Source organism: Setaria viridis, chromosome 1 (assembly GCF_005286985.2).
Source record: "Setaria viridis chromosome 1, Setaria_viridis_v4.0, whole genome shotgun sequence".
In the NCBI taxonomy this organism is placed as follows: domain Eukaryota; kingdom Viridiplantae; phylum Streptophyta; class Magnoliopsida; order Poales; family Poaceae; genus Setaria; species Setaria viridis.
The window spans coordinates 1,591,463-1,613,302 of NC_048263.2; the positions used below are offsets into that span (position 1 = coordinate 1,591,463).

General features: G+C 45.0%; 3 protein-coding genes across 3 annotated transcripts; 1 reads left to right on the forward strand and 2 right to left on the reverse strand.

Moving 5' to 3' along the window:
• Positions 1-3,118: 3,118 nt before the first annotated feature.
• On the reverse strand, positions 3,119-5,815 carry LOC117864354 (uncharacterized). The gene is made up of 3 exons (XM_034748429.2): positions 5,409-5,815; positions 5,102-5,177; positions 3,119-4,971 (listed from the first exon to the last, which is right to left on the reverse strand). The coding sequence occupies exons 1-3, from the start codon at positions 5,436-5,438 to the stop codon at positions 3,560-3,562; spliced, it is 1,518 nt and encodes a 505-aa protein (XP_034604320.1). The 5' UTR covers positions 5,439-5,815; the 3' UTR covers positions 3,119-3,559.
• Positions 5,816-8,338: 2,523 nt separating this feature from the next.
• LOC117867099 (transcription initiation factor IIA subunit 2) lies at positions 8,339-12,490 on the forward strand. Its single transcript, XM_034751443.2, has 4 exons — positions 8,339-8,654; positions 9,042-9,173; positions 9,265-9,315; positions 12,057-12,490. The coding sequence occupies exons 2-4, from the start codon at positions 9,045-9,047 to the stop codon at positions 12,204-12,206; spliced, it is 330 nt and encodes a 109-aa protein (XP_034607334.1). The 5' UTR covers positions 8,339-8,654; positions 9,042-9,044; the 3' UTR covers positions 12,207-12,490.
• LOC117867093 (DEAD-box ATP-dependent RNA helicase 58, chloroplastic) lies at positions 12,459-16,438 on the reverse strand. The gene is made up of 10 exons (XM_034751431.2): positions 15,840-16,438; positions 15,649-15,742; positions 15,428-15,541; positions 15,241-15,336; positions 14,845-14,949; positions 14,573-14,731; positions 14,406-14,474; positions 13,903-13,992; positions 13,024-13,164; positions 12,459-12,937 (listed from the first exon to the last, which is right to left on the reverse strand). The coding sequence occupies exons 1-10, from the start codon at positions 16,052-16,054 to the stop codon at positions 12,650-12,652; spliced, it is 1,371 nt and encodes a 456-aa protein (XP_034607322.1). The 5' UTR covers positions 16,055-16,438; the 3' UTR covers positions 12,459-12,649.
• Between the last annotated feature and the right edge of the window lie 5,402 nt (positions 16,439-21,840).

Sequence of the window (21,840 nt, forward strand, 5' to 3'; positions counted from 1 at the left end):
TTTGCTTACGTTGCCACTTGCGTTGCCACTTGCCACTAGGAGAAGTCTCCAAGGGTGAAGCTAATCTTTTATAGGTTGATAATAGATCACCTCTCTAATAATATAGTAGATGTTAAATGTCATGTGTATAAGAACAGAGATAGTATCAGCTATAAGAGTGTACAGGTCATGTAAAAATAGCACTAAAGCTAGCTTCCATCTATAAGCTTCTCTCTTAGGCCCTGTCTGGGGTAGCGGTAGCTTTTCCAGAAGCTACTTCCTGGAAAAGCTCTTCTTGGTGGCCCAGGAAGCGCTTCCTGGAGAAGCGAAAGTGATCTGTTTGGCAACCTTGCTTTTCGCCGCTGTCGATGTGAGGATTGAGGAAGACGAGCTCCGGGCGACGGCGCGGCAACGAGGGGGAGCCAGAGAGCGTGGGAGTCGAGAAAATGGAGGGAGGGGAGGTCAGACCAGCAGCCGCCGTCGAGGAAAGAGAGGCCGGGGTGACGGCGGATGCCGACGAAAAGGGAGGTCGGGGCGCCGGCGGACATCGAGGGAAGCTGTTGAAGGAGGGTGACTTGGGCGGTGACAGCAGGAGGGGAACTCGAGGGCGGCGGCGGCCGTAGAGGCAAGGGAGCTCAGGGCAGCTGCCTTCGGTCGTGAGGGGAGAGAGCTCGGCGGCGGCCGTCCAGCAGGGGGTATCCGCGGATCTCAAGCTCGGAGGACGGACGGCGCCCGGCGGTCTTCAGATGGAGTGGCGAGGTCGGGATGAGGCGACGTGAGGACGAAGTGGAGAGGGGGCGGACGCAAGATCCGTCACGGGGATGAAAAGCTCGGGAAGCGACGCGGAGGGAGCTTTTCCAATTTAAAGTTTCAAAAAAAAAAAGCTTTCCCAATTTTAGTACCAAAAACCGGTGCTTTTAACCGCTTAGAGAAGCAACCCTGTTTGGGGAGCTTTTGGCTTTTGGAGCTTCCTGGAGAAGCAAAAGCTTCTAAAAGCTTCCCAAACAGGACCGTTGTTAAAAATGTGGTGATAATCGTCTCGTTTTTAGATCTAGCATAGCTCTTCAACGAGAGATGGTTTGTTTCTCCCATCGATAATGTTGGCACTCTGAGATCTAACTAACCTAGCACCGTTGGAGAACATGGTAATAATCAAGCACAATACGGTTTTAAAATTCATTAGCTGAATCAGATGAAACCCTGCAAAACATGTAGTTTGATTGATGCTTCTTGCAAGAAACATAAACAAAATGTTTTTGTTTTGTTTAGAACCATGACAGTTACCAAAATTGTCTCTCATTAGAATGGCCTCCTCACATATTCACATACACCAGTTCCAGAAATCTGGATCCACTGAACTAGCCGAGCGATTGCATAAAGGGGGTTTCTTTTCACCACATAAATGTTGCTTAGAACTAAACTAAAAACTGAAGAATCCGGAACCCTGGTAAACGGGATCGGGCCTACGAAAGTAGAAAGGAAACAACAGAGAAAGCACAGAGTAACGTTCCAAGGTACTGTAAGCCTCATCATGGCAAACCTCTGTAGTTTAAGCCCCAGTTGGAGGCGTGCTTAATGATGGTAATCCATGGCGCAAATAATCTAATCCCTCCTTTTCAAAAAAAAAAATTCTGAACCCTAGCGCGACCATCATTGCTGCTCGTTCATGCCTGCCGGAGTGCCGGTCCCCAGCAAATAGAATTCGGCGCCCTGGTACGGAGCAAAGAAAGCGCCACGAAATCCAGAGGAGACGGATCCGCCACTCAGCAACAGCTACCGCCGAATATACAAATACCATGCGAATAAACTTATCCCACCATGAAATAGTTTTCTCACACTGTTAGTACCTTCTTTTTTCTAACTCCACTAGGCTGCATTCGTTTCAGACAGACACCAAAAGAAATGGTAACCTGTTACTGTTAGTATACTGCTCAGGTGCAGGAGCAGGTGTGACAATCCAAAATTTGTCTGGCCTGACACCAAAATTTTGTTGACAGCATACACATAACTCTTCATTTGGCAGTCTATAGCAAGTCAAACTCATGGAAATTTGAGGTGCGACGAAGGAATATCCGGAAATTACGATTCAGTGCGCCGGTTTCAACCGTTTCTGACATCGAAAAGACCTTTCCCCAGGGAAATCGAAACCTGTCCCGAGAATTAGCAATGCAATTCCTCATCCCCTTCATCCGTCGACCGTGTTCTTGCATGCGGTAGGTAGCGCATCAGCAAGTTCATCCATTGCATTGAAAGAAATCCCTGTAGCATGTAAACAGAGTTTTTTTCCCCCCCGGAAATGTAAAGCCAAATCCTGTTCGTTAGGCTTGATCAGGCAGCAAAGTTTGCACAGAAAGAAGTCCTGGTTGAATTATGTAGGGCGTATCAAACAATCTTTTATTTTGCTCGCAAGATCGGTGTATAAATTTCATAAGTACTGAAACAATGAGCCCAACATAAGTTGAGGTGGCTGGCTGGAAGGAACAAGTTCAATGACAAACACACAAAGGGTATACACCCATAAAATGGAAAAGGCTTTAATCCCTTTTATTTTTGGCACAACTGGAATTTACTTCTGTGGAAGCAAGCCTTTTGTTCAAAGCGAGCTGTATTTTGCAAACATAAATTTATATAAAAAAAAAGTTAACATGCCTCCTGAGCATATGTAGGCGCAGGTGAGGGCAGTGGAAAAGGAGCACGCAATTTCATATCCCTCCTGAGCAAACTTTCAAGTTCTCATAAGAGCACATTGTTTAAAATTTCAACAACAATTTATTCAGGGCCCACCATAAGGTCAAATTTGGCCACACATTGTCAGTGTGTCACTAACAGAATTGATCAGGTTCTTATGGAGAAAAAACGATATGGGATGAATTTAAATGCACAAATGAGTTGAGATTGCAACTACAGAGCAGATGGATCTACAATTTTGAATCGGTAGATATCCAGACCGAAAGCAATTGCAGCTGGCCTTGTACCAAAATAAAAGAACTGCACCTTTGGTGCTGCAAAATGCACGGAAAAATGCAAGCTCAGATCAAGAAATGAGCATGTACAGCATCAAAAGGTTTTAGGTTCAGTGACAGCGCCACAGGACCAAACCAAGCACCGTTATTGTAGAACTTCCATGACCATTATATAGTTAGAATGGAAACCACAACATATATGCACACTGAGTTACTGAGATTGACAATATTGATCTACCATCAGCCCACCTTATGAAGCAAGAAGGGATGAAGCCACAAGCACCGCCCCTATTGAGTGGTGGCTATAAAGGCAATCATCATCATCATCATCTCCTCTCTTATGACAACTATCCATAATTACTATACCTACCTTCGCATTCAAGGAAGTTCCTTTTCTCCAAAGAAAGGCGGAAAATAAGATAAGAACAAAAGAGAAAGAGAAAAGGGAAAGGAGGATAGGTTCTAGCTGGGGACTCATTTCTCATGTATACTAATTCATCCATCCAAGGAGTTTCAACCATGGTGAATTGGTGATGCTGATCCTTCAGTTCCTTCACTTGATTCACTTTGATCAGAGCAGCAAGATGAAGCAACAGGCCTGGATCTCTTCCCCCACCTCACATCACTGAGCAGCTGTTGGGGTTCTCATCGCTGAAGATGTTGTAATTGTCGGTGTGCGAGTGCGGCGGCATTGGGTAGGCCATCGGGTAATGCATCGGTGGGCGGCCGTAGCCGTAGTAACCGGCGCCGCCGTGGCCGTGGTGGTGGTGGCCATGGCCGTGCGGCCCGTGCCCATGGCCATTCATCATCATCATCTGCTGCTGCTGCTGCTGCTGTTGCTGCATCTGCTGCTGCTGTTGCTGCATCAACATGTACTGCTGCTGAGCCATGGGGTTCCCGGCCGCCGCGGCGGCCTGCAGCATCTCTGCTCCCGACGGCATGCCACCGCCACCACCTGCGTTGGCGCCTCCCTGGTAGAACCCCGGCGCTGGCATGCCCTGTACGGCACCACCGCCACCGCCACCGCCACCCTGCTGCATGATACCCATGTGCGGGTGGTGGCCCATCGGCATGCTCATGGTCATGGGTCCGCCGCCCATCTGCCCCGCGCCGGGGAAGCCGGCACCACCCATCATGTTAGGCCTCATCATGGCCTGTTGAGGCAGCATGCCGCCCATCGGCCCACCGACACCGACGGCGCCGCCGCCCTTCTTCCCCGGGCCCGGCTGGTTCCCGCCGCCCGGGGCGCCACCCTTCGCATTGTGCGGCTGACCACCGCCCCCGTTCTTACCGCCGCCGTGGTTGGCCTGGCCGTTCCCCTTGATGTGCACGGGGATCTCGTTCCCACCGCCACCCTTCTTTCCGCCGCCGCCACCGTTACCACCCTTCTTGTCGCCCCCGCCGGCGCCAGGCGGCATGGCCATGGGCTTCATCATCATCTTGGGGTCGTCGTAGAAGTCGTCGTCTAGGCCGTCGTCGTCGTAATCGTCCTCGTCGTCGTAGTCGTCGAATTCGTCGTCGAACTCGCTGCCCTCGTCGTCGAAGTTGTCCTCGGGGATGGCGAACTTGACGGACTTGGGGTCCTTGAGCGGCGCGGCCGCTGCGAACGCTGGCATCTTGCCGCCCAACAGCTCCGGCGGGAGCTTCAGCCCCTTCATCTGCATCTGCTGCTGCAGCTGCTGGAGCTGCTGCGGCGTGGGCTGCGGCATGGATTGCGGCAGCATCATCTTCGCATCCTTCCCCCCGCCGCCGCCACCTCCGCCCTTGTTGTGGCTGCCAACGCCCCCTCCGCCCTTCTGGCCCTTGCCGCCGCCGGCGTCCTTGGAATGGCCCTTGCCGCCGACGTCCTTGGTCTGGCCCTTGCCGCCGCCGCCGCCATGGTGGCCGTTCTGAGGGGCGCCGGGCTTGGCGCCCCACAGCTGGGCGGGCTTGCCGGCCTTGTTGAGCTTCCGGATGATGGTGTCCGGATCCAGCAAGCCGGACACCGTCACCTTCCCCTGCTCCGCGTCGATGCTGCTCTGGTACACGCCTACACAGACCAATTCCATCACACATTCTCGTCAGAAAACGCAGAGCACGCGCTGACAAACAAAATACGCACCAACAAGAAAAACGCAAGCAATCCGCTGTTAAAAGAAACCAGTATTTTTCTTTCTTACCATCGATCTTGTGGAGGGTCTTCTTGACCTTCTTCTCGCACCCATCACAGTGTATGTTGACCCTCAGCACCAGAGTCTAAGAATTTGGGAATCAGAAACGTCACCGCAACAGCAAAACAAAACAAAAGCGATTCCAAGAAACGAAAAAACACACGGGGGGACAAAGAAGGGAAGGGGGGACACATGCTGCAAACACAAGCAAGCAAAGCCGCCCTCCGCCTGCCTGGCCGGAGAAAATGGCGGCAAGAACAAGAAGAATGGTTGGTTGGTTTGGTGGGTTGAGTTGGGGCGAAGCAAGGTCACGCACCTGCACCTTGAGCACATCCTCCTTGCTCATCCTGGAAACACCACCTCCCAAACGCTACGCCGAAGGAACGGGAGACAGTCTCTGTAACTCAGATCTGGTGCCCGGGAGCGCTCAACAAGCCAGGGGAAGACGACGAGCGAGGAGGGAGCAGCTGTGGAGCATTTCTGTTCTCTCTCCCAGAGGAAGGAAGCAGCGGGGAGGGTGAGTGATGTAGGCGGGTTGCTTAATGGGGTTGGAGGGCGCAATAATATCTCGCTCACTCCCCTCGCACTAACACACACACACACACACACACACAGTCGCAGGGAGCAGAGAGCGAGAGCTCAAGAGAGGAGAGGAGTGTGGGAGACTGTTGCTGTGGGCTGTGGCCGGCCGCAGCGGCGCAGAGGGAGGGGAGAGAGGTGGCGCGGCGCAGTACAGCGGCATGGCATGGCATGGCCGCATGGGCTCGCAGCCAAAATTGCATGTGAGGGGGCCACCCTAGGCAGATGCCATGTGACCCTTGTCCCCTGAGCCACGAGCACCAGCCTGCCGCTGCCGCCCTGCACCGCCTGAAACGCCCCGCGCGGTAAACGCGTTTCTACGCGGCGGTAACTCCTCGATAGGAGTACACGTTCCTTCCTTCTTCTGCCCATTTCCTTCTCTTTTTTTTCCTCAGGAAAGTTCATTCCTCCTCCTACTCTGGTGCCTTTGAACGTAGACAAATTCGCCAGCAGATCTAAAGTATATTCTGCAACGCGAGGAGGGAAGGGGGAAAAAAGATAAAGGAAGGTTCGAGCGTAAACTCTGGTACATTTTTTTTTCCGGCTACATGTGTAAAGGAAATAAAGAAGATTGCACGGCACGTGCCAGTGGTGAAATTATCTTCTCTTCAGCGTTTATTTGGAGATGATTAAGAGGATATTCAGGCCCAACTGCGGGCCCTTCGACGTCGGTGGGCCGGGAATTTAGTCCCAGATTCCTAGCCCACCAATGCGGATTGGGCCAAGATATAAAACGCCAATATGGTAAGCTGAAAGGAATATTAGTTCCTCGTAAAAAGTTAGAAAACGAAAAAAATAACTAATAAAATTTAGTATTTGAAAAAACTTGTTACAAAGATCCGTAAACATTAGAAAAACAACGCCATCGTTCGTTTTATGGTTTTCTACGTCCATCTATGTAACAGATAATTCAAACCTAAGATCCCACGAGAGTTAAATGCATGTAAAAATCAAAGATTCGTTAATAACACAAGTTACAAGTTCGGGGTGTTTGGATACACCATGCTAAAATTTAGCACCTGTCACATCGGATGTTTGATGCTAATTAGGAGTATTAAACATAGACTAATTACAAAACTAATTGCACAGATAGAGTCTAATCCGTGAGACGAATCTATTAAGCCTAATTAGTTCATGATTTGACAATGTGGTGCTACAGTAACCATTGCTAATGATGGATTATATAGGCTTAATAGATTCATCTCGCGAATTAGCACAGGGGTTCTGCAATTAGTTTTATAATTAGCTCATATTTAGTCCTCCTAATTAGCACCCGAACCTCCGATGTGGCACTGCTAAAGTTTAGCACCTAGTATCTAAACACTCCGTCTAAAGCAATTAGTCCATAATCATCACACCAAGATGATTGCAGTAACAGACGGCATGAGTCCAAAGTTGCTGGACCAGTCGTTGGAAAATTGGTAAAGTTGCCTTTTCTTTTGGCACCTATCTTTTGCAATTTCAGAACATACACAGTTCTGTTACTTTACACATAGGCACCAAGCACCATACGTTCAAAGCTGGTTGAAGAAATGTATGGTACACTCTGAAGCACCTAACCTGGCCCTGCCATGCAAAAAGAGCACAATGCATATTTGATTTAACAAGATATTTATGACTTATGAGGCTGGATATATATGTTCTGAACACTCGCCGTTGACGTGCAAAACACCAAAATCATGTTTGACTCGAGATTATTTGTCTCAGTCTTGGCCTTGCCAACTACAGTAACATATAGTGTCTTTGTCCCAAATAAAATCAATTTGCACTTGTCAAGTTTAAGATAAATAGAGAATTATAAAGGATGGTGGCCAAATAAGGTCACATCAACTACAAAAAGGTAGGTCGCATATTTAAGTGTGGCTTATATTAATAGTTAATGATTCAATTTACAGTGCAGCTAGAAAATGCATGTATAAACAAATGATGAAATGGACTTTAATTTCTTTTCAGATAAAGAATGATCGTATGACTTTTTCCTTAGTAATTTTAATTAGATCGCTGCTTTGCCTCCAAATAATTCATGATATCAAACCAAAAAATATACTTTCAGTATGATTTTCCCTGATTAATAATCGTATTTTCACAATGACTGCATACTTTTAAGCTACCAAAGTCAATCCTTTTTCATGACACTTGGTTAGCTCCGTCATTTGCTACCGCGACGAGTAAGACTGTTGATGATACATTTTAACAAATATTTTCATAAATATCTATATTACTAGTACCGTGGTAAAAATAACGAATAAGGGGGTGTTTTCTTCCGGTGACTTATTTTTAGCACGTGTCACATCGAATGTTTAGATACTAATTAGGAGTATTAAACATAGACTATTTACAAAACTCATTACATAAGTGGAGGCTAAACGGCGAGACAAATCTATTAAGCCTAATTAAGCCTAATTAATCCATCATTAGCAAATGTTTACTGTAGGAATACATTGTCAAATCATGGACTAATTAGGCTTAATAGATTCGTCTCGCCGTTTAGCCTCGACTTATGTAATGGGTTTTGTAAATAGTCTACGTTTAATACTCATAATTAAGTAAACCAAGGGTAAATATAAGAATTTTGTTGTCTTTTATGAAAATAAAATAAAAAAGTTAGGATGTCTACGATTGTCCTTGTACGGGCTACAGCTGTACAGAGGAACGGAGGGGTAGAATCGGGAATTGGCACCGCCATCGCGGCCGGATGGAAGAGAAGCGTGGCTTCTGGTTCTCCTCCCCCCCGACCCCTGTTGCGGAACGGAGCCTATATAAGCATCCTATTCCCCTCCACCACTTCTCCTCCGTTCGTATATAAGAATCCAGATTTCGAATTCCAACTCCCCTGCTCCCTCTCCTCCCTCACCACCTCTCGTCGGCGCGATCCCTCCCCCCCAAGGCTCCCCGCTCCGCGTCGACGCCGCTGTTAAGGCAGATCCCAAGGGGCCCTTCGTCTTCGCCCTCGTCCGATCCGTCCCCGTCCCGATCCTCGTTGGTAAGAACCTCTCAGGTTTCGATTCCTGAGTTTTCTAGGCGGCCTTTGCTGGGCGCCACGGCCGGATTGCTAATCCGGCCTCCGATCCGCGCGCGGCCGCTGGTGAGCGCCACCGAATTTCAGTTAGGGTTTGCTTGGGGCGTCTCGCGGTTCGTGGTTTGGGGGGACGATTGCGAGGTTGAGCTGAGTGGGGGGATTTCGGTTATTTGGTCTGCGCCCGTGAAATGCGTGCTAGTGTTGTTCGATCAGGAGATGGGATTTTCATCCTGGATGTGCCACCCCATAGCCATCCTAATCACATAATCGTGATCATTCATTAATCTGATAGCCTAAAAACTTCTAATACGATTCTCCGCGGCGTATTCTGATGATGTTGAGGCGTTGCAGGGGATGGCCACCTTCGAGCTGTACCGGAGGTCCACCATCGGCACCTGCCTCACCGATACGCTGGACGAGCTCGTCTCCAGCGGGGCCGTCAGCCCCGAGCTCGCCATTCAAGTTCTTGTGCAGTTCGACAAGGTTTGGCAATGATGGTCTTGAAATTATCACGTCCTGCTGTCAGTTGCTGCTTAGTTGAGTTGGTCTTGATCCTTCTCTTCTATGTCTTTAGTCCATGACTGACGCGCTGGACAGTCAGGTCAAGAGCAAGGTTAACATCAAGGTAGATATTCAATATGTCCTGTTGGTTGATATTCCCTCCATTCTATATTTGATAGTACTATTTCCTCTTGGCACAATGACCAAGGAAAACAATCCTACCTATCATCTTACTTATCATCCATTTAATCATGTCATTAACTAGTCCTCGTAAATAAACAATTCATTAAGGCATAGACTTCTGGATACCATGTAGCCAATCTTGGTTGGAAGAATGAAGAGTTTGGAAGAATGAAGAGTCACGCATCAGACCCAAGACAACCATTAAACAGATGGATAGTTGGACTAAATAAGGGGGTGTTTGCTTCCACTGACTTATTTTTAGCACGTGTTACATCGAATGTTTAGATACTAATTAGGAGTATTAAACGTAGACTATTTAGAAAACCCATTACATAAGTGGAGGCTAAACGGCCAGACGAATCTATTAAGCCTAATTAATTCATCATTAGCAAATGTTTACTGTAGCAACACATTGTCAAATCATGAACTAATTAGGCTTAATAGATTCGTCTCGCCGTTTAGCCTCCACTTATGTAATGGGTTTTGTAAATAGTCTACATTTAATACTCCTAATTAGTATCTAAACATTCGATGTGATGGGTGCTAAAAATAAGTCAGTGGAAGCAAGACTATCAAAAGAGAACTTTTCAGATTTAGAAATACGCCTATCAAAAGAGAACGGAGGGAGTATAACAGTGCAACCTTCCCTTCCCCCTTTGGGTGCTATGTTTGGTGTTGTTACTGCTAAAGAAATCATAGGTCTAGAGTTTTGAAGGGATGTTGAGATTCCTTTTCGTTACCTGCCAATATAGCTGTAACGATACAAATCTGTTAGTTATAAGCCACTTCAAATAAAACTGTTCTAGCCAAACAAACAGGTGTTTTTTTTTCTTATCTCTTTTTATAAACTAGCAGAACGCATATGGGGTGCAGTTTCAGACTTCTTATGTCTTGTACTTTATGATAAGCACTTAGATAAGGTAGACAACTGTGAAAATTCCTGTTTAACTAATTATCTTGCTACTACAATGTGTCTTTGCTTGTGTTTTATTTTTGCAAGAAATCATGTTATGCACTGCAAATTTATTAGATCCATCCATTCAGAACCGATAAAGGAAAATAATGGGTCTAAAAAACTGTTCCCACTCCATATGTGGACTACATTTTAGTATGCTGCTCAAAATATGGAAGCAAGTGTGTTGGTGTTTACTTGTAGTGTGAAATACACAGATACACTTGCATGCAGGCCTCGCATTCCTTTACTGTTATCCCTTTTATTTTCCATTGCTCTGATATGTGTTAAACTGTGGCTCTGAATTTAGCATTTATTATTTAATAATTCTCTCCTTCAGATTGTGATTGTTACATGCACTATATTGTACCATGACCTAGTTGTCAACTAGCATATATGCTTGCAAGAATTGTTCAAGCGTGCTTTATGGGGTGTTTGGATACGAGGTGCTAAACTTTAGCAGGGTCACATCGGATGTTCGGATGCTAATTAGAAGGATTAAACATGAGGTAATTACAAAACTAATTGCACAAATGGAGTCTAATTCGTGAGATGAATTTATTAAGGTTAATTAATCCATCATTAGCAAATGGTTACTGTAGCACCACATTGTCAAATCATGGACTAATTAGGCTTAATAGATTCGTCTCACGAATCAGACTCCATCTGTACAATTAGTTTTATAATTAGACTATGTTTAATACTCCTAATTAATATCCAAACATCCGATACGACATGTGCTAAAGTTTAGCACGGTGTTCCCAAACACCCCCTTAATAATATTTACTATACATATATAGTATCACCAACATCATCATTATAGCCTTGCCATAATATCTTGTGCATGTGTGCACACTGCCTCTATTTTGTCATAAAACAAGTTCAGGTAATGCAGTCCACAGTTCAAGTTACTATGGCTTGTCATTTATCTAAGCCAATAGTACTGCTCAGTGTTCTTGTATGAACAAATTTTTTTTTCTTGTGGAAGCAAACCTCGACTTGATTAATTTCCAAATTTGGCATTTGGTTGAACTTTCTGTAGACTTATAACTGAGGCTGTAAATAACTGCAAAACTGAACTTTCCTTACCCAATTTAACGTGTGGAATTTAACACAGTTTTTTCGTTTTAATAATGCTGTGTGTACATGAAAATTCTAGGTAGCTGCCTGCCATATTGCAGGTTTATCTTGCAGTTTGTTAATTTGCACCCTCTTAGCCATTGCAAACCTTATAGAACATATTTTACTTCCAATTGTAACACGTAACTGTCATTAATATGAAAACTAGTATTCTCTTTGTTTTAAACCATGAGACAGTTTTTTTGAGGCAAAACGACTTTTTTGTATGATCTAGCATGAACCTAGGTGATATCTTTCTTCGTTGAAGGCGATGTCCTTGCCAATAGCTTCGCATATTGAACTCTTTCTATTATTCACTCAACTTCAAAATATTACCCTGCAAAGACAAGTGCCTTACTGCATATGAGTAGGGGTTGTATGCCTTTGTGGCTTTGCACATGCCTGCCATATGAGTACAGTGTATGTGCTTGCGTTTGATTGCTTAATACTCTACAATCAGTAAGTTGGGGCTTAAATGTTCCAAAATCGATTAAAATGAGTTTCTAAATTGTCTTATATATAAGTGGTTTCAGACTGGCAGATTCCCTCTGTTTAGCACTTCGTTTCATTTTGGCATGAGATGATATATGTAATGACTTGTCGCTGTACAGGGCCATCTGCACACCTACAGGTTCTGCGACAACGTCTGGACCTTCCTTCTAACAGATGCAACCTTCAAGAGCGAGGAGATTTCAGAAACACTGAGCAAGGTGAAGATCGTGGCCTGCGATTCCAAGTTGCTGCAGCCTCCTCAACCATAAATTGACAGCCGCCTGCTCCATCATGTCAATTGATCCCCGTCCAGCTTAGCTCAGTCGCCTTCTTGACGCTATTCTTGGCGCCACCCAAACTTTCCTAGTTCTCGGGAATTTGCCCCCCTCTGAAAGTTGTTTGTGTGAACCTAAACAACCGCCCGTGGCACCAGACTAGAGTACCATGGCTGCCAACTTGTTATCCATACCGCTTATGGAATATGGTTTCCCTCGTTTCTGTTGTTAATTTGGCATGGATGATTCAGGTCTAATATAGTCATGCTTTATGTTGATGATTTGGCACAAATGCTTCAGTCTAATATAATCGTGCTTTGGGTATGCGACCAATAGACAACCCCCAGCTGTCGTTTCATAATCTATTACTTACAATCCAGTGAACTACGCTGCACGAGATGTTAATGACAAATCAGGACCAAATTTGTTATGACAAACTATGACGAGTTAAACGTGAACATGGACTCCAGGGGCAGCTCTTCACAGTGGAATTTGAGCTCATTCTGAAATCTCTGTAACACGAAGTGCTCGTCCTCTGTTATCAAGGTTGTCACACTGCATTCCAACCTGGAGAATGGTTCTCTCCCAGTTCTTCCAGCACGGTGCAGATAGTCAGTCGCGGTCTTAGGAAGGTCAAAGTTGTATATGTGGCTGGTTTGAGGAAGGTCAAACCCTCTGCTTGCTATGTCCGTTGAAACTAGCATGAAACCTCTTCCCATCACTTCCTGCGGACGACACAAATGCCATAGTCAGCCAGTACGGACAACAAAGATGCTGGGCCCTTCAGAAAATGAACTCAGAGGGCGCTTACAGAGAATGAGGCAGCTCGAGCATTGAAATTCATATCTTCTTCCAGAAGAAGCACATCTAGACTTCCCTTGTATGAATTTCTCAGGAATTCAACGACGACGGCTGTTGAAGGAGGATTTCCAGCCTTCTTTGATCTCTCAGACTAAGAAAATAGGTTCAGCAGTTACAAAAACAGAAAGCAAAGATGACGCTGATACAATACTTCATCATCAACAAAACTGCTTAGGACTGGGTGAAAAATAGATACTTCTTTGTTAGTAAACAAACCGGACTTGTTACTTATAATTGTTATAAAATGCCAAAGGTTTATATTTAAAAGCTGGTACACAGATTTAGTTTTTAAGGGATCTAAAAGCCTATGAATTGGGCATCGGTTAGTGCACAACAATCGTGGGAACTGAAATTATGGATGTCTCGCTGTATTTGGTGGACCCTGCCTCTACCTCAGACAATGCTAAAAGCCATCACAGGGCCAGATGTTGGTGTTTCCAATGATGAATGGTAGCTGGGGTATTGATTTGCAGAAATATTATAGATTTGAACTGGGCACTTGCCCAGCCATTAGCAAGTGAAAAGGCAAGAAACAAGTTTGCTAAAGTGCAGATGTCAAATTGGGTCATGGCAGAACAGCATCATGGCCCATAACTGCAGCATGCATTGTTCTATATCATTCCATATCATCAGATACAGCCGGTTACTTGTCCAATGACTACTTTGTATTCGCATCTGAGATAATATTGCTGGCCCATCTTGCGATCACAAGGCCAATTGGCACCTCTACTAAGGAAGCACCCAATAGATGACAAAATCCCAATATACTAGAGAAATTTGATAAACAACATGTGGCATGTTATCAAAAGAACTTCATGTGCACGGTTACCTGTTCAGCAACAAATATGATTGCAGACTTTGGTGCATCCCTCTCAAGCAATGATAGTAAAACATGCACCCTTTCCTTCTTAGTGCAGATCTGCACATTGATTGTGTTGTTATAGTCACTACATTTCAGACAGATTGAAAACAGATCTCTGGAGCAAGGAGGTTAGTTGTGGACCTAGTTGGCCAGTAGGCACTAAATTGTGGGAATGAAAAAAAAAAGGAACAGAGAGGCTGCTTCTATCCATTGGATTAGTTGAAAATTAGAAGAAATGTGCCATGGCTGTGGGTAGGTTCCTACAGGAAAGTACCAACCAAGAAGTAGATCTTGACAATAATATTACTGTACTATATTTTACAACAATGAGCCTGTGGGTGGGCATGCCTACGGTAAGTGCCTACATTTTGTGGGTAAGGGGGAGAAGATTGAAAGGTTTCTTACATGAGCTAAAAGAGGAATTGAAAGCACAGTCATTAAACAATGCACAAAGAATTCGACATGCTCACCACATATTTGTGACATAGGTGCGAAGGCATGGGCTGTACAGGGTTGACATGAACATGAACCACATCACTCTGCACCATGATAAAATAGAATACACAAAAAGAACATTAGCCTTCTTTGAAGTACAAAAACTTCCCGAAGTTCTGTTCAGTGAAAGTTAATACAACACCTTGGTCCACTTATGCTGCACGCAGTCATGCAGAAAGCGATTGTGCTGAGGGATTGATGCGCTTGCGAATATGGTTTGACGACTGGAGGCTGCTGAATAAGAGGTTAATATTTTGCGAAGAGAGCTCACTTGCTTTGATGATCCAAAAATAAAATCAACCTATAAAGACAAGGTTAGCCGCTAGGCGAATATACTGACACTTAATCAGTGAATGGAGCAAACTCTGCATTTAATTTGGTTGAAGACTGAAGAAAATGGAGTGATGACCTCACCTCATCAATAACTAACACTCTCATGGATTGAAGGGAGAAAGCGCGCCTCTCAACCATTTGACACAAGCTTGGCACTGTAGCTACAATTATTGCAGGGGGCTCTGCCTGGAAATTTACCAATATTATCAGCATGACCGCATCAGTACATCACAGCAGAGAAAAGGAAAACTTAAATAGAACGATCCTTTACATTCCAGTATTAGAGGGTTGTATTAGAGAGTTTCCTTTTAATGTTATGCTATTACTACCAACACTAGAGCCACAAAAGCATACGTCGAATATCAAAGATGGATTGGGACCTAACGATTGAATATCCCTTATTATCCGAAATAAAATGGTCCTAACTAACCAAGCATCGACATAGACACAAACGCACAAAAATATGAAGAGTATTACCTTGACCCAGCTCTTTTGCCTCTTGAGCATGCCACCATCAAGCAAAGCCATGACGGTGCAGGCCTTGGCTGCAAGCAGTCTAGCAACCTTGGTGACCTTGGAGCAGTACAATTATGGAAGCAACTCTGTCAGATAGAATGTGGTGGACAAGCAAATTCCATGGCAAGGAGCAGCAATCAGCACTCACCTGTATGCCAAGCTCCCTTGTGGGAACGACAACCAGTGCTTGCACAGAGGACCTTCTGAAATCGATGGCGGAGAAGACAGACAAGAGATACGCCAGTGTCTTCCCGGAGCCTGTCTACAATAAGCTTGCAATCGTGAAATGAGATAACAAGAATATCTCAGAACATGAACTATTTGGTATAGGAAACAGTTGGGCAAGAAGCCTATCGAGGAGAGGACCACCTGCGCATGGAGAATGCAATCCTGGCCGGACAGCAGAAGCGGCAGGGATTGCTCCTGCACCTCGGTGGGCACGACATACCCAACCTCCTCAGCCCTGAAAACGAATAAATTTCAATTGCTGCCTCCACCGAGAAGGGGAAGGGACCAATTTCATGGCATGATAATGGAAAGCTGTGCGGTTGTGCGTTCACCTCTGTAGGACGTGGTCCGGGACGCGGCCGGCGCAGACCTCGCGGAGGGTGGCGGCGGCGGCGGTAACAGCAGCGGCGCGACGTGGGCCGACGCGGAGATGCAGAGTGAATGGGGCGAGGTGGGTGCCGGGGGTAGGGTTGAAGGTGGTAGTAGGGAGCGGAGGCGCGTAGCCGGAGGGGGGAAAGGCCGCTGCCATGGCTGCCGCGACGGCCATGAGAGAGAACTCAACCCCTTTCGCCTGCTCCACCAGGGGGGAGGAGGATGCAGTTGTGCGCAGCCTCGCACGTGCTCGCTGCCGACGCCGACGCTGACGCCGCCGCCGCGTCCCGTGCGTGTCTCGCCTCGCGCACAACCCCGCCGGACAGCTCCTCGCCGTCGCAGCCTCGCACGTGCTCGCCGCCGCGTCCCGCGCCGCCCCACTGAATGCTAGGGTTATCTGAGGGATGGAAGCGGGAGGTATGGGGAATTTGGGGCGGGCGGTCCGGGGACCACAGGTGTGCTGCGGCCGGAGCTGCGGCCGGAGCAGGCGTCAATGGGGATGGGGATGGGGATGTGAGGAGGACGGTCTCTGGCTGTGCTCGTGGCGGGCATCAGATGGCAGGGGCAACGATCGGACGGCGCCACCGCGGTTTAAAAAGTAATCCGCTTTAAATTGCTCAGCTCAACCTGCCACTGACATCTAATCCGCACGCCTCACACAGTCACACGTCGTAACCCTCAACTCAGGATCCTTTCAAAATACTGGACCCTTCCAAATTATAATTCATTTTAATTTTTTAGTTTATAAATATTATTATATAGATATAATGTATATCTAGGTACATAATAATATCTATGAACCTATAAAAATCAAAACAACCTACAATTTGGAACGAAGGTGAGTACATATTTAGGTGCATAGCAAAATCTACGAATCGTAAAAAGCAAAACGACTTATAATTTAGGATGGAGGGAGTATAACCCTCCGTTCGTGAATTATTTTGATTTGGAGAATTTCGTCCCCTTTTCTCAAATTCTGAATTTCTTTTTTCTTTTCGTTCTCGAGACCAACTGAACGGATAACTTTTATTCCAATTGGATTGAGCCATCTCTACCATTTTCATGCACCCCCTCTCACTATCTAGAATAGAAGCGCCACCGCTCGCTAGGGTTTTGGCTATCGGCGGATTCAGGTGCCTGAAACCGCATGAACGGACTCCATGATCCCATTTGAGGTCCCTCCCAGGTAAGCCTTCTCATTCGTCCATTAATCCCTCTCATATTCTATCTAAGGTCGATTGGGGAAGAAGGATGTATGGATAGATATTCGATAGGGCAGATCCGGATGCAACATTTAGATTGTGTGTTCAGGTGTCTCAGTTCAAAGCCATTCTCGAATCTCGATGATGGTAGCTATGTTGATGTGCCACGTAAATATGATGAACGGGTAGTTCGCTCTCAATGTTATACTTTGGAGGAGTTAGAAAAGGACATAGCAGCTAAGGTGAATTGGGGAAGCAACCAATAGGTTGTAATATCTGAATATGACATGGGCAGTGGTGGGGAAAGGAGATTGGTAGATGATAAGGCTTTGACATTTTGTTTCTCTAATAGATAGAATGACAAGAAGATGTTTTTATTTGTTGATGTGGAGAATAAACTTGCAGAATTGCTTTTGAAATCAGTTGTTACGGAAGTCATGAGCAATATGGTCATAGATAATGCTAATGCTAGTGTAACAATAGTATCAAGCAATGAGCCAGCTATTGCACATGTTATTGATTGGGACAATATAAAAATAGCTCCAATTGCAAATGACTAGATAGGTGTTGTTTTCTTTGTGATGGATGAAGATGCAATGTATGAATTTGTTGGTCCAAGAATGGAGGATGAGAGAGCAGAGAAAGCAAGACTTGCATCTAAAAAGGAGAAGGAACTAATATGGACCTAGAGGGTGTGGAGTTGCTAGTTGGTGATCTTATTCCTGGTGAGCATCCAATTATTTATGATCAAAGATCCTCCAATTGGACTTGGTTCATGCAGTAGCTGTAAAAGGCAACTGGCAATCCACCTTACCTAGCTATAAGTTCAAATGCTTCCAACGCCATAGCAAATGCTACGAAGGATGTGTATCCTTGGGCAAAGAATAGAGATTGTTTTTCCCACTTGATGAAGAATTTTGTCAAGAGGTTTCAAAGTCCTACATACGGGAGAATGTATGCTGTAGCTAGGACTTTCTAGCCTGAATATCACAAGTACCATATGGACAAGATTTATGCAGAAAGTTAAAAGGTGGATCCTTTTTTGATAGAGCTTCACAATTTAAAATGGATGAGGAGCTCATTTTTAGAAGAAATAAAGTGTGATCATATTACCAACAATGTTGCAGAGGTTTGGGATAAGTGGGTGAAGGACATTAAAGGCCTTCCTATAGCTGATTGTGTAGACACTTTTAGAGATTAATTCATGGAGTTGTATGCAAAAAGGAGAAAAATAGGTGAAAAACTTGAAGATCATGTGATGCTACCCATTGTAGTTCACCAACTAAATGCATTAAGTAGACAATTGGATCACTTGAATATCAGAGAAGGTGGAAAGGATGACGTAGAGGTCAAAAAGATCACTCCAAAGCACAGGATCATTCGACATGTGGTGAATCTGAAAAACATGTAGTGGCAAGTCTCAAGGAAACCATGCCCACATGCTTTGGCACTCATAACCATTGAAAGAAATCCAATGGGCAATTATATGCATCCTTACTATCCAGTATATCATTTTAGGCTAGTATATTTAAATGTCATTAAACCATTACCTAACAAGTCTTAGTGGCCACATGTTGATATTGGGTTCAACTGTTGCCACCTTTGACTAAGAGAGCAATTTGGAGAGAAAGGAAGAATAGAGTTCCTAAGGGAAAGAAGCCTAGAACCAAAGGCATGTGGCAGGTGTAGTGTAAGAATTGCTTTGGTCATGGATATAGGATAATGTCACCAAAGTGCCCTCTCAATGGAACTAAGAAGAGGTAAAACATTATGCTATTATGCTACTTGATTCATACTTATTTCCTATTTCGTTGTGTCCAACTTTCTCTATTATGAACTCTTGTAGAAAGAGTAATGCCAAAAAAAGGACCGCTAGGAAGGCCACCTGGTTCTAGCAAAGGTGCCGCAAGTACACCCAAAAGGCAAAAAGTTGTTCAGCAGGAAAGTTCATTCAACGCTAGTCTAGGACCTACCACAAGAAGTAAGATATTGCATCAAATTGAATTGCATGTATGTCTTCTAATTTTCAGTGACTTGACAATGTAAAGTTTATTTTTTTAGCCAACTTGCATTGCCCATAGTTCCTGAGTAGGAAAGTTTAGTCAACACTAGTTCCGTGCCCATCACAAGAAGATAAAATATTCATCAAATTGATTTCATCCATTCATTATAAAACCTGACAATGTAAAGTTTTTATCTTTTTAGCCAACTTGCCTTGACCACCACTGCTACACCAAGTACTCCCCCAACAAAGAAAAAGAAGGCCCTGAAGAAGAAACTCGCTCCAAGTAAGGTAAATAACTGAAATAAATGAAAATGTTGTGCCTGCCATGGTTTATTTTGTAAACTGAATTTGTTGTGTTGCAAGGAAACTATGAACCTAACCTGTCATGGATGTTTTTGTAATCTCTCTTTGCTGAATTTGTGAACCGAAGACTTAATTTTCTTTTGTATGCAACATGCGACTATGCAGTGAATGAAACTGTGAACATCAAACTTCTTTTTATGTGTGCCAATTTATGTATGGTAATTTGCTTATGTATGCCAATTTATGTTTGGTAATTTGCTTCATCCCTCAAAGCACTTGTTATGGGGACATGCTGCCAAAATTTTGCAAATTAATAGAACAGATCACAAGGTCACAATTTTTATTGGTAGAAGCTCCAATTCATTGCATAACAAGAAATACAACTGCAGTCTACTTCAACACAATCCAAACTATGCATATCACCACAAACACTACTGGAACACATGGAATTTTCTTTCTTAGTTATTTGTTCTTCATCTCATCCATTCCCATCTTCACCATGGTCAACTCCTCCTTCATTTTATTGAATGCCAACTTGACTTGTTCGATTTCTTCCATAAGCATTCTAGGGATGGCATCCATGATCGAGGTCAGCTGCAAATAACCCTTACTCTCAAGGTACTGCTCATACTGATTCTAAACCATGATAATGCCACATCTATCACCACCTGTAAAAATCGATCCAACTCACATTGCGCGAAATCGAGACTTATGAACACAAATTTGAAGGAACCACTCACCCAATCATCATTCTTTGGGCACTTGAAAAATCTCTTGCCCCGATTTTTAGTCCACTTGCAGGTGAATGCGGTGAGCCTCAAATGCTTGCAGTTCGAGCACATTATCAATGGCAAACCAGTCACCTCATCAACCATCGGTGGAGGCACAACCTCTAGTCACGTCGCTGCTCCAATTGTGGTTCTGACGAGCCTCAACAAACCCTAGATGCCGTACAGCCACGGTCGTGCGGATGAGGACCCTTGCGACATAGGAGGCTAATGCGGCAGAGGGGAGGGCAAAGAATGTGGTGGGAGGGAGGGGGGTAGCAGAGGGAGACAGAGGGGGGAGTGCTTAGGGAGGTGGAGGGGAGGGAGGACAATGACACTAGAGGTGTCGGTCAGTTTAATCGATTCGATCCTAAATGCAAAGAAGATATGGTCAGGGGAAACGTTGTATGTTCTGTTGGTCTGGAAAAGGAAAAGGAAAATAAATTTGCAAAATCGAGAAAAGGGGATGAAGTCCTCCAAATTGAAAGAATTCGCAGGCGGAGGGTTATATTTTTGAAATGCTTGTAAATTGAGGGTTATAACGCGTGAGGCATGCGGATTCAATGCCAAATATCAAAAATTCTCCCGGTTGGAGGAGTAAATGTATATCTATTAAACAAAATCTGAGGGACATATTCCATGATAATGTTTAAGTAAATAGAGGGATGAAATTATACTAAAAAGCTAGAAAACAAAGAAAGCTAGTGAAAATTTAATAATTTGACATATTCGTTACAAGATCACGTTAGACAAATACCACCATTGATCAGTTTACCATTTTCTCCATCCATCTTGAGTTGAGAGGTTCTTCATGTTGAGTTTTTTTGGTGTTGGTGTTTTGGCGTGGTGCCTTCTCATCTTCGGTGAAAGTGAAGATGTATTGTGGCTTTGGTTTTCCTATAGCGAGATTGCCAGATTAGTGAGGTGGTGATGACAAGTTCGCTTTGTAGCAAGGTCTTTTGAGTTCTCCATCACGCTGATGGCGACGATAACCAAATGAGGTTTGGTTTGGGGTTTGGCAGGTTCAAGGTGTTTGTGTTTTAGTTTTTGCTGGCCCTTTCATAAGTGTTTTGATGGAGGTTCATGTGGGTTGGGATAAATCTACAAGGGAATATGCTGTTGAGATGCATGTTCCATCTCATTCCCTTGAAACGAGCGAACAGGTCAACCCCCTTTGATGTCGTCTCGAGTCCATCTATACTGCTTGGAGGCAATCACATCAGGAGGTGAGTAGAAACTAGAGCTACCGAGCTTCACAGAGCAAAGGTGCGAGCACAGGATCTGCAGACCTCCTTCTCAGCAAGAGGGAAGTCTTCAGTGTCCGGCGTGGCCCAGTGGAGACACTTAGTGGGGCAAGGGTGGGTGGCAACGCGATGCAGGGTAGGCACGGGTGGCCAATGACGCGGGGTAGGGGTAGGGATGGACTGCCAGTGTCGCATGGTAGGGGCAAGGGTAAGTGGCGGTAAGACGCGAGGTGGGCCAGGGATCATGATGGCCTGGGCAGGGTCGAGCGGTCGGTAGTGCAGTGTGGTGTCGGGGTAAGAGTGGCGGCTGTGTGGAGGCCTTAGCTGTGAGGTATCCGTGCAACTCAATCTCGAGGAAGAATATGAGGTGCACACAAAAAAAGGATGGCAGATGGGACCCATAGATGACTGTTGCTAACGGTGTAAAAATGGCACCCACC

Excerpts from the sequence above, each read along its gene's own strand:
- LOC117864354 (XM_034748429.2), bottom strand. The coding sequence starts at position 5,438 with ATGAGCAAGGAGGATGTGCTCAAGGTGCAG. Across the intron at positions 5,178-5,408 it reads AGGATGTGCTCAAGGTGCAG|ACTCTGGTGCTGAGGGTCAA; the intron begins GTGCGTGACCTT and ends CCAAATTCTTAG. Across the intron at positions 4,972-5,101 it reads GACCCTCCACAAGATCGATG|GCGTGTACCAGAGCAGCATC; the intron begins GTAAGAAAGAAA and ends TGGTCTGTGTAG.
- LOC117867099 (XM_034751443.2), top strand. The coding sequence starts at position 9,045 with ATGGCCACCTTCGAGCTGTACCGGAGGTCCACCATCGGCACCTGCCTC. Across the intron at positions 9,174-9,264 it reads TTCTTGTGCAGTTCGACAAG|TCCATGACTGACGCGCTGGA; the intron begins GTTTGGCAATGA and ends CTATGTCTTTAG. Across the intron at positions 9,316-12,056 it reads AGAGCAAGGTTAACATCAAG|GGCCATCTGCACACCTACAG; the intron begins GTAGATATTCAA and ends GTCGCTGTACAG.
- LOC117867093 (XM_034751431.2), bottom strand. The coding sequence starts at position 16,054 with ATGGCCGTCGCGGCAGCCATGGCAGCGGCCTTTCCCCCCTCCGGCTAC. Across the intron at positions 15,542-15,648 it reads ATTGCATTCTCCATGCGCAG|ACAGGCTCCGGGAAGACACT; the intron begins GTGGTCCTCTCC and ends AGCTTATTGTAG. Across the intron at positions 15,337-15,427 it reads CAAGGGAGCTTGGCATACAG|GTCACCAAGGTTGCTAGACT; the intron begins GTGAGTGCTGAT and ends TACTGCTCCAAG.